This window comes from Callorhinchus milii, unplaced genomic scaffold, assembly GCF_018977255.1.
Source record: "Callorhinchus milii isolate IMCB2004 unplaced genomic scaffold, IMCB_Cmil_1.0 Scaffold3, whole genome shotgun sequence".
NCBI lineage: Eukaryota > Metazoa > Chordata > Chondrichthyes > Chimaeriformes > Callorhinchidae > Callorhinchus > Callorhinchus milii.
In genome coordinates, this window is record NW_024704744.1 from 34205385 (window position 1) to 34223782 (window position 18398).

At 38.0% G+C, this 18398-nt stretch overlaps 1 protein-coding gene across 2 annotated transcripts in view; it reads left to right on the forward strand.

Annotated features, from left to right (window-relative positions):
* fam184ab (family with sequence similarity 184 member Ab) overlaps window positions 1–18398 on the forward strand; it is a 53981-nt gene that overhangs the window by 22027 nt on the left and 13556 nt on the right. For both annotated transcript variants that reach the window (XM_042333698.1, XM_042333697.1), the window contains exons 2-8: window positions 7569–8423; window positions 9459–9594; window positions 10362–10543; window positions 13038–13235; window positions 14412–14534; window positions 14823–14984; window positions 15917–16038. In XM_042333698.1, the coding sequence (XP_042189632.1) occupies window positions 7569–8423; window positions 9459–9594; window positions 10362–10543; window positions 13038–13235; window positions 14412–14534; window positions 14823–14984; window positions 15917–16038 (1778 nt within the window). The remainder of the gene's footprint in view (window positions 1–7568; window positions 8424–9458; window positions 9595–10361; window positions 10544–13037; window positions 13236–14411; window positions 14535–14822; window positions 14985–15916; window positions 16039–18398) is intronic.

Sequence of the window (18398 nt, forward strand, 5' to 3'; positions counted from 1 at the left end):
GCCTGTTTAACAAAATTCACTCTGCTTCTCATCAATTATACTTTATGAAGAGCTTTGAGATATTAATTTTAATGTGAAACGTGCTATGAAAATACAAGTTTTGTTGTCTCAATTCTTCGTGCCTCAGTACAATTGTTACAACTGTGATTTTGTAGCATCTGTTGTCTTCCTTTATTTCCAACTATTTGAAATCCACTAATTGTACCTTTAAATTATTACATTTTATTCAGAAACTAAGCTATGTTAAAACTCGAGGTTTATAAGCATGATACAGTACTGTGCAATGCACCAAGGGTTCACCATCCAGTGCTTAGTGTGGATGACTCCTGCTGCCTGCACAGTTCCTCATTTCTTTCGTTTCATCAAGCACAGCTGCCTAATTGAATCTGTAGTTAAAGGCCAATGGTGCCAGCTCCTTTAGGGTGATTTGTGTAGATAATCAGTTGTCTAATATCCTGGAGCATTTGTTATAATGATTGGTTTAATTTCCTCATGTTGTAGAGATGGAATGAGGTTTATTTTATGGCACTGCTGTTTTATCTTCCTGTGAACAATTGTTTGCCATCTGATTTGTATAAGGTTTTAACTTAAAAGATGGACTTCCACTTATCAGATGTGGTCTTTTAGAAAACCTCTTATGGGGAACCAAATATTTCAATACAGCTATAAGTACTGAACATCTCAATATCTTAAAATGTTTCATTAAGTATCCACTGCAGCATTTCAGTCTTCAGTTTTAAGTTAAAATAATGTTGACTGTCAGTTATGCTTTCCAATTTCCCTTGCGGGCAGGTTTGGCAAGTCTTTTGTATATTTGTGAAACAGATAGACAGTTTTTTTTACAAAACAATAGCTAAAATATACCTTTTGCAAGTTATCCAGCAACACTGCTGATATAGTATTAAGTTTGATTTGCTCCCTCCAGGTTGAACATAGAAATACAGGAACAGAACAACAACAAGATTGCATTTATAGAGCATCCTTCATGTCGGGATGTCGGGAGGACGTCCCAAGGCGCTGGATGGAGGCCATTCAACCCATAGAGTCTGGTCCACCAGTTTATTATTTAATCCAAATGTTTTGCTCTTTTGCCTCACTCCTTAATACTTTCTTAATTTGGCTATCTCTTGTAAACAACCATATTGAGCTTCTACAACCAGAGGTTTCCTGGGTAGAGCATTCTACATCTGAATGATTCTCTGTATGAAGAAATGCTTCCTGGCCTCAGTTCGAATTGTATTTTGTTTGGATTTTAGAGCTATGTCCCTTGTAATGGATCCCTCTACCAGAGAGAAGTGTCCACGAAATTATAATAACAAATATTCGTTGCATTTGATATAGTGCATTATCATATTGTAGAGGAGTCTCAAAGCGCTTCATATAATATATTGGAAAGTTGATTGACTGTGTATTTTGTCGACAAGACGTGGCAGCCAATTGTGCCCAGCAGTGTCCCACAAACAGTTGTGGAATGAGTGACCAATATTTTTTTTTGTTGAAGGAATTATTACCCCCAGGAAAGCAATCCGCCAATCGAGTAACAACCGGCTTCCTACTTACTGCTAGGTAAACATAGGCGTGTTGAGTAAGGAAGCTTGCCCAAGGTTTCACCCTACCAAGGAATCAATCCCAGGTCCTCTTGCTTGCGAGGCGAATGCGCTAACCACTGCACTATGAGACTCCATATAGCATGTCAGTCCTTTTCATTACTTTGAATACCTCATTCCTTCACCTCTTCTGCCCTAAGGAATATAACTCTAGCCTTTGCAGTCTCTAATCTTAGCTAAATAATCTCATTTTCTTTTGATTATATTATAAAACAAAATCCCTTTTGATTATATTATAATCAGTATTTCCTATGCTTTCATATAACCAGAAATGTAACTAGTTCTGGCCCATTAGTCAACAACAACGATTTGTTTTTATGTAGCTCTTCACATAGAATAATGTCTTGAAGCGCTTCATAGGGATGGTATCATTTTATAATAATAATAATCCTTGGATTTGATATAGCACTTTTCATGCCTTCTAGATGTCTCAAAGCGCTTCACAGAATATACTATAAAGTGAATTGACTATATTTGTGATTTCCAACAAACTGAGGTGATCTTGGGAATTCCTTGCTTGAGAGTTCTCTCTTGCAATACATTTTTGATACTCCTGATGGAAATTAGCTAATGTGTTTCTGAGCCATCTGTCGCAAGAGCCTTGTCAATGGTATGGTTGCTGGCTGGGATTGGGATACAGTGTTTGCTATTTGAGGGGCAGTGTGGTTTCCATGAATTGAACTTTAGTAATTAAATTATGATGATCATCTGGTGGGGTTTCCTCTTGACCTATTTATGAATTCATCTATTGATTACTTTGGAGTCATTTAAATTTACATTCACAAGTTTATTATTAGAGCAAGACTAACAGGGTTGAGCTGGCAGTATTTGGTCTGCCAAATGTGTTACTGGAATCTCCTCCTATGCTTGAAGTTAGCATCTTAATAAGAGCTGACACTTTTTGCAATTTCAGAGAAACTGGGATATCTCGAAGTGACATGTCTAGCCAGGCACTTCTTGGCTATAACTGCTGCTCACCAGTTTACACACAAGATTCCTCAACCACTGAGATGCTTCAAATATGACAGTTTTTCAAAACTTATCTACTAGAAATAAAATGGGAGAAGAGATATAAATGATTCATTGAATACTTAGATTTTCTCCTTAAAGTTCCAGAGCTACTTTATGTGATTACGTACTGTTCATTGATGATGTACTGTTCAATGATGTACTGTAGCTCTGGCAATTTTTCCACTGAGTTCTTCTGTGCACCTTGCTTGTCTAACTTTGAGAGTATCTTATGCAGGTTGGCATGTGCCAAGGCTTGGGGACTCCAGGGTGTGCATTGTTGAAGTTGTTGGGGTTTAACCAGCTAAAACCGCATAGCTTGTCATTGAATGCAAGCTTCCTGCTGGTTGCCTATGACCGTCCTACCCCATTGAGGCTTTACCTTGCAGGATTAACAGGAGCTAAATGGGAGTACTATGCCCCCAGTGACTGGTCTACACCTCCAAGACCTGCTGATAAACCATGTTGGTGGGTTTGCTGGAGACAGTGCCCTGGATCTGAGAATGAACAGAGTGTCCTTTGTCCCTTCTCGGAGCAGTCCCACAGGACAAAGTCCAAGCAAAACTTGGTGTCCCCCACAACTCCCAGCTAACATTAAGAATCAACAATTGGGACTAATATCCCTTGTATCTTCCAATCAATATCTTTGATGTCCCCTCTCAAGGCATGCAGGGACATAATTCCACACCTGGTACCCAACATTGAATCTCACTGAGTGGCCCAGTATTCAAGATAGTGAGTCTGTCAATATCATCTGCACTGCAATTCTGAACTGATGAAGGGTCATCAACCTGAAACATTAACTCACTTTCCTCTCTCCATAGATGCTGCCTGACTTGCTGACTTCTGTTTTTATTTCAGATTTCCAGCATCTACAGTATTTTGCCTTATGAAAGATAACTACATACTTGTTTTAAAACAATGATGTGGTGTGAATCTATAAAATACTACTACATACAGTGCTCAGTCTTTAATGCTGACAAATCAGAATTATGTTGTTTAGTACTAATGCCAATTATAGTGACTTTCTTCCAGACCACATAGTGCAGAAATGATTAAAACTGAATTTTACAGTAGAAAGTTTGACTGGTTTGCAGTTTACAATACATCATTGGATTAGAAAATTTTAAAGGTTAGAAATCAAATAATGCAATGTACTCTAGCATTACCCTGTTCAAATATAATGAACTACAGTTAGAACAAAGCAATCATTAAATGTACTAACATTGTGGAATCCTGTAGCTCAGTAGTTAGAGCACTCGCCTCGCATGCAAGAGACCTGGGTTCGATTCCTGGCAGGGCGAAACTTTGGGCAAGTTTCCTTAATCCACACGCCTGATAATAATCCTTTAAGAAAAAAAACAATAATAAATTGATCACTTCAATCCACGACTGTTTGTGGGACATTGCTGTGCGCAATTGGCTTCCGCATTTTGCCCACAAATATATAGTTAATTAATTCTGCAGTATATTCTGTGAAGCGCTTTGAGACGTCTAGAAGACGTGAAAAGCGCTATATAAAATGCAAGGATTATTATTTGTTGTTATTATAAATGAGAATGTACCTCGGCTTATTTCGCACAACTCTTTGAAGACCAGTCATGGTGGCTGTGGTTTCCACTTGACTCCTGTTAACTCTGCAAGTCAAAGCCTTAATGGATACGGTGGTTCTGGGTAATGGACAACAAGAAGCTGGCCAGATAGTATTCTTAATGACAAGCTATGCATTATCTGGTTAAACTCCACACCTTTGATCCAACTTTACAAAACAAAATCTATGTTTGCACCTCTGGTTGCTTTTTTATCACTGTTCAAGTGGGTATTGTATAAAAATGTTGATTCCCAACTATTGTGCTTTTACAAAAATCCTGGGAGAGGAAAAAATGTCTCAGGTATTGAATATTTTACACCCTTAACAATTACACTTTACTGAAATCTTCGTGATAAAATCTTTGAATATATTCACCTTATCCACTGAGGTGTGAGGTGGTGGGTTCAGGCCTATAATTACATATAGATCTATTGCTACTCCTTGGAGTTGAACCTGAGAATATGTAGGTTGAACTGATCTTGGTCCTGTACTTATAGTATGTTGATGCACTAACACTGAGTTACAATCTTTTTCCTTAGCATTTCTGAATCTACTGAAGCATATTTGCTATTTGGCTAATGCTGCCGCATATGTTTAAAGTTGTGAGTTAATGCCAGTTTGCAGCTTTCTTTGATAGAATCTCATGTTTGCATTATTGTTCTTTATGATATGCTTGGTTGAGGCCAGAATGAAGATTAGATCTTTTGGCAGGTGGAATGCCAAACGCAAGTAATTTACTTCCTGAGACTATTCCAAAGTCAATGCTGTCATGCATCTAACTTGATATTTACCACTTTTCCTAGGCTCCTGCCAATGTTTCCTTATCTCCAGCACTGACCTCCTTAACCTCCCTGGCCTATCTCTTATCTCTCAAACGTACCAACTCAATGTACCACCTTGGTGTTTGAGTCATTCCTCAAATATGATTCTTATACCACATTTGGTCCCTGGCCAAGATTGATTTCCTCCACCCCCGCCCTTATCTCACTCACAAAATACCAAGGAAACCCTCATCCATCTTCTGTCTTGATTTCTCACACTCATTCCTCACTGGTTTCCCCAGTTCCACCAACCACAAGGTACAAAACTCCGCCCCATGTCCTCAACTACACCAACCTCCTCACGTCCATCACCGCAATCCTTACTAGGTTCGTCTGGCTCCTGACTCCAAACAAATCAACCTCAAGATTCTCACCCTTGGGTACAAATCTCTTTACGCACTAGATCCTCCCTGTGTTTTTGACTTGCTCCTATCCACTCGTCTGTCCGCCCCCTTCGGTCAGCTAACACAGGCTCGCTGTGCATAATCAGATCCCTCCACGCCAACAGCGGTGAACAAACCTTCAACCACTACCTTATTTTCTGGAATTCCCCATCTCAATCCCTTTCTCTCATCCCCTCTAAATCCCTCTTGAAAACCTACCTCTTTAAATGTGCCAATGGGCACCTTCCCCTCCCTCTCCTCTTCTCCCTTGCTTGTGGTCCAACCCTGCAACCGTAAAGGTTTCCGAGACATTCTCTTATGTGAAGAGCACTATATAAATGCTAGTTGTTGTTTCAGCTATGTTGTTTGGGTACATGAGTCACAATGTGTGTCATATCAAACCTCTTATCTGCCTGATCTAAAGTTCAGTTCTAGCATGTGTCTTGGCTAAATATAAACAATTGGCTATTGAGAAAACACATTCTGGCATTATTTTTGTTGGTTTAAGCAAAGCTCTTATGTTCTCTTTTCAAAGTTCCTAGAGGCTTGTCTTAATAATTCTGAATATTTTGGTATGGTCAAAAGGTTTATTTATTCTACTAATGTGTTTTCAAATCTGTGTAAAAATAATGTCAGCTGAATTGCTTTCAATGCTGGGACTTTCTCAATAGAAAGATGTAAGGTCAGTTTACTCCCTTTAGCACTTCATCGGGCAATTTTGTAAATCCACAGAGAAACTTGATAAACCAGTGAGGCGTTAATAAACCAGTGAGGTTAAAGAGTAATGTTGTTGTGAAGTAGTGGTGTGACACAATTACAATACCTCTGTTTGTGAAATTAACAATATGAGGTTGATTTGATAATCATATAGCTATTTTGAAAAGAGGGTGTTATATTTGTATCATGAGTTGCCTACAATGTGATTTCCATTTATTGAGTCAAGTAGACCGTTTCCTATGTTATTATAAAAATAATCCTTGCATTTGGTATAGCGCCTTATCATGCCTTCAAGACATCTCAAAGCGCTTCACAGAGTACACTGCAAAAGAAAATTACCTGTATATTTTGTGGGCAAAACGCTCAAGCTTTCATGTTCAATCCAAACAAAACCAATAAACACATTTTACACAAATACTGTTGCAGTTTTGTGATAAGATGACTGCCTTAAGTGGTATATCAGAGCATTCATAATTTATGAACTTTTTCTTTTACCTCACCATTTCTTTCTGAAAATTCTGTTTTTGTTGATTTGCAAGCATGCTTGTGGACAGCATTGGGTTTCCCTGCCCCAAGTGACTGATCTGCCCTTCCATAACTTGCCGATGAGCCAGGCTGGATGTGCTGTCATCAACAGTGCCCTGGAATACTGCGAACCCGTCTGGTTTAGGAACCAGACTACTGAAACCGTCACGGAGGGCTGGCTCGATTCCACTTCCGTCACATTGTCCGCTCCGACCGTACTTCATCCCCAACACAGCCAAAATCCTTGTCTGCGCCTTTGTTACCTCCCACCTAGACTATTTCAATGCCTTCTTCGACGGTCTCTCCACCACCCACAACCTACGACTGATCTAGAACTCTGCCGCTCGTATTCTTACCCATATTAAAGTCCATACCCCTGTCACTCTGAAGCCAGTTCAGCTCCAAGGAGACCCTGCTTAGTTTCCCCCCTCAAAGAGTTAGTCACTTGTTAGTCATTTAACATCTGACAAGTGCCGGTTTGAGCCCTCACTAGGTAGATGAAGTACCAGTAACTCCCTACAAGCTTCCCGGTGGGCAACACAGCTCAGCATGAAATGCGTGAGAGCATTGCTACCATCTTACCGTCCACAGCTAGGGTACACATCCCTTCCTAACTTGTACCCTAGCTGCGGACATGAAGATTTTGTTTCATTGAATTAGCAAATAAAATGGAATAACCTTTCACCTGTCAATTATGTACTTAAGTATGCATAAATGAGGAGTAGTTAATGCTGATGTACAACTTTGTCGTATTCGATCTGTTAAATCATGTGGAAGGAGAAAACCAAAGATTTAAATCTGTCATTGTTTTAAATGGATTTGACATAGTTCCTTCATGGATATGTTAAGTACTGGATTGTATGATTTCTGTTTGAATCTCAAGAAAAGAAACAATTAATTTGGTTTTGTTTTGTAGGTGATCTACGCTTTAAATACTAAAAATGATGAACATGAGGTTGCTATCCAGACACTTAAAGAAGCTCATGAGGAAGAAATCCAAAAAATTCTTATTGAGACTAGGGAGAAGATTCTTCAGTATAAAAGCAAAATTAGTGAGGAAGTAGAAGTCCGAAAGAGAATTCAGTCACTGGAAGAGTCGTTGGAACAGCATGAGAAAGTGAAACAGCAAGTGCTTGCAGAATTTGGAGCTTACAAGCAGAAGGTTGAAGAAGCACAACTTAGGATGGAAACCAATCACTTGCAAGGTGTAGTGGTCATGTCCAGGGAGATACAAGAAATGAAAAAAACCTTTGAGGAAAAGTTGCAGCATTTCATGCAGTTAGAATTCCAATTTAAGCAGCATAATGAGGTAACTCTTGAAGACCTGCAGACAATGCACAAACTAGAGATCCAGGAGCTCTTAAGGACACACCACAATCAGTATGATACTTTAAATAAAGAAAAGGGGAAGTTAGAACAAGTACACCAGGCTGAACTGGATGCTCTGAACAACAAAATTGAGGAATTTAAACTTGAGAAAGTAAAACTAGTGGATGAATTTGAAGCCAAATTGAGGAAAGCTCAGGCCTTCTATGAACATGAACTTGAAGCCTTAAAACAATCTCAGAAGTTGTCCTCTGAGAGTTTGCTTCTGTGGAAGCAGAAGGACACGGAACTAAAAATTGAGTTTCAAACCCAAGAGGCTGCTTTGAAGAAGGAATTGGGGAAGCTGCAGATGGACTTGAAGATTGCTCAGGAGGAGGCCCATCAGTTGAGCAGCCAGTGCCAACAGCTTCAGCATGCATTAGAAAGATCCAAAAGTCACATGCAGGTAAGAATTAAAATCAATATAATTGACTCAAAAAAAAAAAGCTGTAAACCCTTTCTAGTTCACATGATAATTTGCACTGATTGTAATGGCAAAGCTCCACTTTGTGTGTTAGCCTTGTGCGATACAAATTTGCAATATCTTTAAATGCATTCCATTCCTTAATTATCATTGAACACTTCCTAACTTCAGAACAGTTTCTCCCTCCAGCCTTTCAGCATTTAATCTCTATTGTCCTTAATTTTAATTGAGTGCAGGAATTTTTTTAATTTCTCCTCAGTAAACTGCTTTTTTTTAACTGAAAAATGTTATTTTTTAAATTATTTTTATCTGATGCAGTGGTACGAAAATCCATATGTTTCGTGTGCATGGCCCAAATAAAGACTTTACTGATCCTTTGCTGTTTTGCTTTGCGTTAACAACGTTTCCTTGCTTTTATGTCATTGTCTGCTTGCTGCTCCTTCAGATCTGGTTTGAAGTCTGATTTGACCTACTATAGCCATGGATTCTTATCGATTTCTCTGAATTCACAAGGATCAGGCTGATGCAGAGAAAATGACCTGTAGATTTTTTTTAAATTGGGTTATCTATTTTCCATTTTCATCTGAGAAGCCTGACTCTAGGAATTTGCACATCGTAGTTTATAAAACTCAGGTTTTCAAAAAAGACCACATGTTTAATATTAGGCACTTTTGGTCTGAGAAGATCTTTTCTTCTGATCTCTGTTAAAGAAATCTCGCAGGAACAATAACAGTTTGCAGTTATATAGCGCCCTTCAGAAAAGGTAACATTTCTGAACACTTCACGGGGGTGGTGCTGGACTCCAAATAAGGAAGGAGGGGGAAATGACCATGGGGATGGCCAAAGAGGTAGATGTTTAGGTTAGAATTTAAATATGGATGGTGAGGGGGCGAGACTGGTGTGATGTGGGGGGAGTTTCAGAAGGTCAGTCACTGTTGATAGGCAGAGACGTATGGCAGGCCTGAATTTGCCGAGCAAGGTGGGGGGTGACCATAAGAGTTGTTATTATTCCTTCAGATTCTACAAAAACAACTAGAAGAAAGCCAACAGGAAGCTAGTAGTGCTCTTGTCAAACAAAATGAGTTGGAGGATGAATTGATAAACAGTAGAGACCGTATTCAACAGCAGTGCACAGACCTTCTGCTGAAATCAAGTAAGTCTTTTTTTTAATTGAGCTCTATTTCTTTGGAAAAAAATGCAGTTCCACTGTTCTGCCATTTGTTGGCTTTGCTGTTTTGATTCTACAGAAATATTTGGTTTTAAATTGGTTAACAAGGTCACTATGACAAAACAGATTTTACTCGTGTTCTGGAGAAGGAGAGGTTACACTTTACATTACACTGCAAGTCTTGAGCATTATTTTGGCAATTTAATATAGCTCTATGTATATATATACACACATCTACACATGTTCCTTTTTTTAATTGAAAATAAGATGATTACCTGTAAAGGCAAGTGATCATGCTAATTAATGATCAATTATTCTGGTGAGGGGTATGTTGTAACTTGGTCACATGACTATCTTCACAAACAATATCTAAAATACCCTGTAGAATACTGAACTAAAATGGTTAAAATCTTAAATCACCAAAAGACAGTGATTTATAAACCTAAAACAGAATGATTACCAGCCTCAATGTCACCCACCATTTTTTGGATTATCCTGGAATATTATCATTTTTTAAAGTATGCTAAATTTTACTTTTATAATGCATATAACAACAACAACAATAACAACTTGTATTTATATAGCGCCCTCCATGCCGGACGGCGTCTCAGTCTCATATCCTTATCTGTCACATACATGAAAATATTTTCGAAGGACTTCTATATAAACTGCTGTTCCTCCTACTTTCAAAACTCTGGATATACGTTAATTCAGCTTGTGAAAGGACAAATACTGAACTGTATTGTGTTTAGGTCATATTGGGACGCTTCAAGCCACTCAGATGAACCATGAATCTACAATTCGGGAGCTGGAGTTAGAACAATACAGGTTGAAAGAGAAAATATCCTATCTTGAAGAGGAGAGAAATCTCTTGCAGAACAAGAACCAAACCTTGGATGAGCGACAGTGTCAACAACGTCTGGCCTTAGAGAAGGTGTTTTTCTTTAAATGTCTTTGTAATTTCTCATAAGCTTCATGCATACATGTATAATAAATATACTATAGTTCATACAACTATAATAAATATGGAACTGTCCATAAAGTTTGCCAAGAAAAATTCATGAAAAACAGTTTGACATTTTACGTTTTCAAATGTATCACCTGAATAATCTCTGGATGAGATTATTAATGACTTATTTTTACAAACTAATCATAGTTTTGTTTTGTCTAAATGAGGTTTATGGATAAAAAATGTATCTAATATCTTTGTGCTTTTTTGTATATTGGATTGTACCATTTTGAACCATATGATCCATTATTTTTAAGGCTTCTGAATAGACATGGCACAGTAAACTTTTATGATGCCTTCTAGTTTTGAAGATTGGAAGGAAGAATGGAGCTGTAATATGATTTAATTGTTGGTATAAACTTTCAGACTTTTATTCTGGCTGAGAATTGGCCTCAATTAGGCCAAATTGTTTTTAATGCAAAACCAATTTAAAAGTGAAGAAACATTGTACAAAACATTGATGGCAGCAATGTTTTACACCACCACCTTATATAGTAATGGATTATTTGTAATGTAATAGATTTACAATTAAATTTCCATTGTAATAGGTCATTTGAAGTTAGGCCATATGACACTAATTCAATAACGTTTGGGTCCAATAAATGGCAATTTCAAATGTGATTACTTTATTCAGACACAATAGAAATCTTGACTTGTTAAGAGACCATTTGAGACATTATAACAGTAACAGTGCTTGCTCCTCCAAAGAAGCCTCCTTCTTCCCACTTCCTATTTCTTGCCAAATTAAGAAGATACCGTATTCCCAGTTGATAAATAGAAAATGGCATGGGTCAAGAAAATGATCATTAAGATACAAAATAAATGTTTAATTATATTTAAAGATATACTAATTAATATTAATTACTCTTGTAATGAAATAATCTGCAATACAACAACAAAATTACATTTGTATAGCGCCTTTCACGTCGGGAGGATGTCCCAAGGCGGTGGACAATCAGAGTTTCGGAATGCAATACGCATTTGTTATCAGAATTCAATGTCTATATATGTTGAAATGGTCTCTTAAGCCTAATACTTGTTTCACCAAAGGCAGCATACTGGATGCCAATCTGCATGTCCTTGAACAATACTGCCAGCTGAGTTGCAACATGCTAAGGAATACGTAATTTGCTCAGAATGGTTTTAATAATAATAATAATCCTTGCATTTGATATAGCGCTTTTCACGTCGGGAGGACGTCCCAAAGCGCTTCACAGAACACACTGTAAAGTGAATTGACTGTATATTTGTGGGCGAACGCGGCAGCCAATTGCGCACAGCAATGTCCCACAAACAGTCGTAGATTGAAAATGACCAATTTATTATTTTTTTGTTTTGGAGGGATTATTATTAGGCGTGTGGAGTAAAGAAACTTGCCCAAGGTTTCGCCCTCTGCCTGGAATAGAACTCAGGTCTCTCACTTGCAAAGCGAGTGCTCTAACCACTGAGCTACAGGACTCCACTGAACTGCTAGTTTGAACTGCTAGTGAAGCTTGAAGCATATAAAGTTGCCCCTTGTTTGACCCGAAGGCATCATTTGAAATATCATTGACCTTGTCCTACATGCCGACTAATATTCTTCCCATTAGAATGGATGGGGATTTATTTTTTCTATGTAAATCTATTGTGACCCTCAGAAAATAATGTATTTTTTTAAACTAAACGTTATGACAGTGATGGGATTAGGTAAAACTACATTTTAGATGAATTGTAAATATGAATTTTAAGAATGTTTGTGTCATCCAACAATGGTGACTGGAGTTTGAAGGAGAAAAATGGAAGAAGTTGTATTTTTATAGCAGCCAAACATGTTGAAATGTCTCATAAGGTGCTTTACTAGTAAATACTATTGCATCTAGTATTGCACTTGTTTTAAGTGCTGAAAGTGCAAGTAGGCACAGTATTTATATCAAAAGAACATTTAGTCATGACATTTACAATTTGAATCATTACAAGCCATTGATTTCATTATTGCAATTAAATTTCAGGCATAAATATTTTATTTTTATTAAAAAATAGGATGTTGCAGGGAAAGCATTTTTAATACACTATACAGTATTTACTGTTAAGTATCCGTCATTTAGTGGCACAAATACATCCATGCTTAATAGGAGGTATCATTAATATTCTTGTTTTCAGCTGCACAGGGATCCATCATTTTAAGTCTTTTGCACCAGGGAGCTTCAAGATCCATTACAGATGAATCGGGGAATAGATTCCCAAAGCAGATCAGCAAGGACCATTACATTTCAGACAAATTTATTTCATTTTTATTGAAGAAGTGCTTTTTTTATTCTCTATAATGTTACCAGCTCAAAAAACATTTTGCTTTACTTTCTCACTTATAATCATAGGATAAGATTGAAGCTAGTTTCGCTGGCTTCTCCAGTGTAGAAACATTGAATATTTTTTTTTCTAGTATCTCAATGAAGAGAAGGAAATGCAGCAAAGAAATTATGAGAAGGAGATACTGAATCTGCAGCGTAACCATAAAGATGAAACAACAACTCTAAAAGAGAACAGCAGGAAGAATGTGGCGGAGCTGTCCCAAAAACACCAAGTTGCTCTGGATTCTCTTCATGAAACAAACGAAAAAGAACAAAAAAAAATGCAGTCGGTCAGTAGAAAACACAATGTCCAAAATTACATGTGCATAAATCATTGTGTGCGGTGTATTACTAAATATGGAGTAATTACGTGTGTTCTTAAATACTCCATGTTTAGCAATGCACAGCACAATGATTTATGATATTTATATATATATATATAGAATGCTACTATCAATTGAAAGTTGAACTCTTGTAATTCTTGTTAGTTCAATATCCTCCACACACTGCCACTGATTTTTGACATTAGTAAGTAACCTTTCAGCTTGCATTAAATCACAGAAGTAATGTTCGTTAAAGGTGTCATGATGTTACAGTATTAACACGTTACGCAGGTGACCTCTCTGGTCCCACGCCATTCAGTGCCTTGTATTTATTTATACTAAGCTTCATTTGCAAGTCATCAGTATATCCCATCAAGTACTTTGTGTCTACTGTGAGCATTGATATATGCCATTTGCACAAAGTGGGTGAGCATTCAGCCACTCTACCCCTGCTCCCTGGAACTTAATTCCTGGAGTCCCTCTCACCTACCTTCCTCAACTTCCCGCTCTCCCAGGTGAGCCCAGGTGAGCTCCCATTTGACTCTGTGAAGCCCTTTGCAGCTGCCTTTGGACGTAAAAGATGCTATACAAGTCCACAATTATTGTTTCTGTTAAATAACAGAAAACATTTAAACTTGGTAAAAAAAAACTTAATAGTATGAAATAAAATGCTCAGCTGAAAACAATGCACAGCCTGTCCATTTCCTGTTCAATTTATGGACAAGTACAACAATAATTTGCATATATAACATTTTGATGAGCGGAAGACATCTCAAAAGAGATTCACATGACTGAGCTCATGAACAGGGCGGTGGGGGGTGGTGGAAGAGGGTGATGCAATAGGCAAGAAGTAAAGGGTGTGTCGTGTATGTCTCAGTTGCACACCTATCATGGATTTACCCACTGAAATTTTAATGTGGGACATTTTTGACTCTAGATGTTGCTAATTTAAATAACAAAAATACCTTGGAAGAAAATAGTCACTGAAATTATAAGTCCTGAAAACTGAAAGAACAATTTTGAAATCAAGAATTGGAAGTATATGTGTTATTTTAATATATTTCATTGTCACAGAGTTGTGGCAACCTTTATATTACTTGATTTAACTTGGTGATTTAAATTTGCTCTTCTTTCCCCCACTAGGAAATGGATCAAAAGCTTGAGAAGGAACGACTGCAATTGGAGGAAGAAAAACATCAGCTCAGACAACAGCTGGAAAACCTTCGGGAAGAGTTGACAGCAAAGCTAAATACAGCCAATCAAGAGGCAAGTATAGTCATACTGCTAATCTTAAACTTGATTAACTTTTAAAAAATGTTCTGATATTCCAACTCCAACCTAAACTCAGAAAATTGCTGATGACTAGAATATGACATTGAAATTGAGTATTTCTCTGTTCTAGTGTAGAGACAATGCAGTTGTCTGAAATTATTAGGAGTAGGGTTAAAATGAGGTGCCCCTTTTGATTTTAGTGACAACTGATTCCTGTTTTTTGTTGCTCTTGTGAAGCTACACTCAGAAAACAAATGAAAATTACATCTCCTATTTTGCTAGGTGTGTCGTTTACAAGATCTGGTGAAGAAAAGTGAACAAGGCCTAGGATCAGCTGAGGGACATATTTCCAGCCTGAAAGATGCTCAGGAAAGGCTGCAGAAGGAACTGGATTATTCTAGGGCCAAATTGAGGGAGACAAGCGATTCTCTCTCCTCTGCACAGGTACCAGTAGCCTACCTATAGTTTTATTTGTCATGCCCGATTCCCAATTTCGTTCCTTTAAAACGTCTCTTTTTAAAAATTTCATTGTTCTTAATGCAGTACTTGTCTACTGATGAAGACAGACAAATGGAATATAAATGCTTCCATGGTAAAGGAGCACGAATGTAGCACATTTGAAAGTTAGTGAATGTTGTATTTCATTTAGGCAAGTCAGATGTGCATCCATTTTCCAAGTTATGGACTCCATTAAATGGAGCAACAATACACAATATTTGGTATAATTTTAGAAGTGAAAGGAAACTGAAGTTATTTTATCATATTTCAGAATGAAATGGGTAAAAACAACAGGGATTGAAGAAGATATGATCCTCATAATGTACATATGAGCAACCATCAAAGAGAAGTGGAACAAGAAATTAAATTTGAAGGAGCTTTGGTGGAGCCCTCCTTGTTCAGACATGAGCAGTACTTTTTTTTTGCTTTGTATAGGTTTTCCTGATGATCAAACAGGGGGTTATCGTTCAATGTGTATTTTGAGGGAGATTGTTGCTCCATAAATACTTTTAGTAATGGAACATATTGAGTTTAATAGGATTGATTTGTAGTTTACATTGAAATATGCTCGACTCTAGAGTGTATGTGTGGGAGATGTTTACAGCCCACAAAGAATCACTTGGGTTAGCAAATTTCTATTAAATCAGTCAATTACATTTTGTTCTATTTTTTTCCATGGAAACACTGCAATGCTACCAGAATTGGGCAATCTCAGGGTTATAATTAGCTTTATGCTTTTGATCAGAAACTTTCACTGTGTAATGTACTCCAGTTGGGCACAATGTCTGAGATGATTGTTCTTTGTTCTCCATGCATCAACTTACACAATGACCTTGCTACAGCAATAATGGACTGAATAATGTGTTTGTGTGCTGCAGGGAGAGCTGGAACACCAAAGGCAGGAGTATGAGGCAAGGCTAACCACAGCAAAAGAGGAAGAAAAACTGCAACTGAAGAAATTTGAACAAGATCTGGAACAAAAATGGAAAGCAACACTTAGGTATGTAAACGTTTTACAGAAATGCAACCTTAATGCTAGTTAACTAGCATAAGAATGTAATATTTGTTTGAATATTCATTGTTACGTAGGATTAATTAAACCAATTTAAGTGGCAAAGAAGAAAATTGTTTTGTTTCTGTAGCAACATCAAAATTCTCAGTGTTAGAGGTACAGTTTTATTTCCAAGCCAATCTGCCAGATGGTGATGGTTTTAATGTGGAAAAGGCTATGTAACATGCCACAAAACAGTTACCCATGATGGACTTTGAGTTTTCAGTTCCCGACACAAGTTTAAAAATTTCAGTTGCGTGTTTCTTACTTTGTTGGATGTGAGTGCTCTGGGATGCTACCCTGGGTGAGGGGTGCTATATAAATACAAGTAGTTGTTGTTGTTGCAAGGATAGATCTACTTAAATGACTCTGGATGCTTATTATCCAAGGTGGCTCTCTAATGCAGTGTTTGGGGCGTGCAACATTGTTCGAAGTGCAGTCCTTCAGATGAGACTTTAAACCAAGGCTTTAAACCTTACGGAGTCCAGTAGCTCAGTGGTTAGAGCACTCGCCTCGCAAGCGAGAGACTTGGGTTCTATTCCCGGCAGGGCAAAATGTTACACAAATTTCCTTACTCCACACGTCTCTGTTTAACTAGCAGCAAGAAGGAACCCAGTTGTTAGTCGATTGTCGGATCCCTTTTCCAGGGATAATAATCCCTCAAAAAAACAATAATAATTTGGTCACTCATTCCACGACTGTTTGTGGGACACTGCTGTGCGCAATTAGCTGCCACATTTCACCCATAAATATAGTCAATTTACTTTACAGTATATTCTGTGAAGCGCTTTGAGACATCTAGAAGGCATGAAAAGCGCTATATCAAATGCAAGGTTAGCCTGTTCAGGTGAATTATTCAAAAAGAGAAGGGAGTTTCTGCTGATGTCCTGGCCAACACTGCCCCTACCTTATAATTGTCATTCACTTCATGGCAGTTTGTAGAAGGGACGTTGCTGTGCGCAAATTGGCGCCTACGTTAGCCCATAAAACAGTCACTACACTTTACAATATTCCCCCTGAACACTTTGGGATATTCTCCTGACATAGGGTTTATTATTGACATAGGAGTCCTGTAGCTCAGTGGTTAGAGCACTCGCTTTGCAAGTGAGAAACCTGAGTTCAATTCCAGGCAGGGCGAAACCTTGGGCAAGTTTCCTTACTCCACACAGAGCCTAATAATAATCCCTCCAAAAAAAAACAGTAATAAATTGGTCATTTTCAATCCATGACTGTTCGTGGGACATTGCTGTGCGCAATTGGCTGCTGCGTTTGCCCACAAATATACAGTCAATTCACTTTACAGTATATTCTGTGAAACGCTTTGGGACGTCTAGAAGACGTGAAAAGTGCTATATCAAATGCAAGGATTAGTATTATTATTATTACTTAAATAATTTGGAAATGTTGCTAACAGAATGAATACTTTTCTAACCCTAGCTAGATGACATTTTCTCCAAATGGCCAGCATCCTTTCCATGAAGAAATAGAATGAACAGATAATTTGTGTCTCAAGACCTCTGAGGGAATGCCATATAATTCTGACCCGAGAACCTCTCGCTTATGGTGGAATAAAATTATTGAAGGAGTAGCGCTAAGCAAATTAATACTCTTCAGGCAATGTCAAGTGGTAGTAGATAAAAAGGCAGCCACTTGTGGCTAGTATTATATTAGGAATGTAGGAATTGCACTGGAAAAGGCCCTTGACATTCAAATATCGAATCCCAAAGTTTAATACAATCCCCTTTGTCTTATACCCGTTGAATGAGTCATTTGTAAAGCTTCTTTCCAGTTCCCTTTAGAATTTCAGGAACTGTCATCTCTACTGCCTCTCTAGGTAGTTTGTTCTGCATCACTCTGTTTAAATTCTAAACGAAGGTGTGGACAAGGGTTTTGGCTGTGTCCGTTGTGAGGTACATACAGCGGCGCCAATGTGACAGAGATGGAAAAAAGCTGTCCTGGTCAGGGAATGAATGTGGGGTAAAAATGAAAGTTGGGGATCGAACCTGTCGCCTAAGTTGCGCACGGGTTCAGTAAGTCTGAGGGAGAGTCCAGGGAGGTTGAGGAGTTCAGAATCGCAGGAGAGAAGACTTTCATGGGAGCCAAAGAGTATGGCTTCCATCTTACTGACATTCAGTTACAGAAAATTTGCGCTCATCCAGGCCTTGATGTTCATCAAACAAGCTGACAGGACATCAGCAGATTGGGAGTCACAGCTGGAGGAAGAGAAGTAGATTTGGGTGTCGTCCACATACATGTAGAAGTTTTACCCCATGTCTGTGGATGACATCGCTGAGAGGGAGCATGTAGAT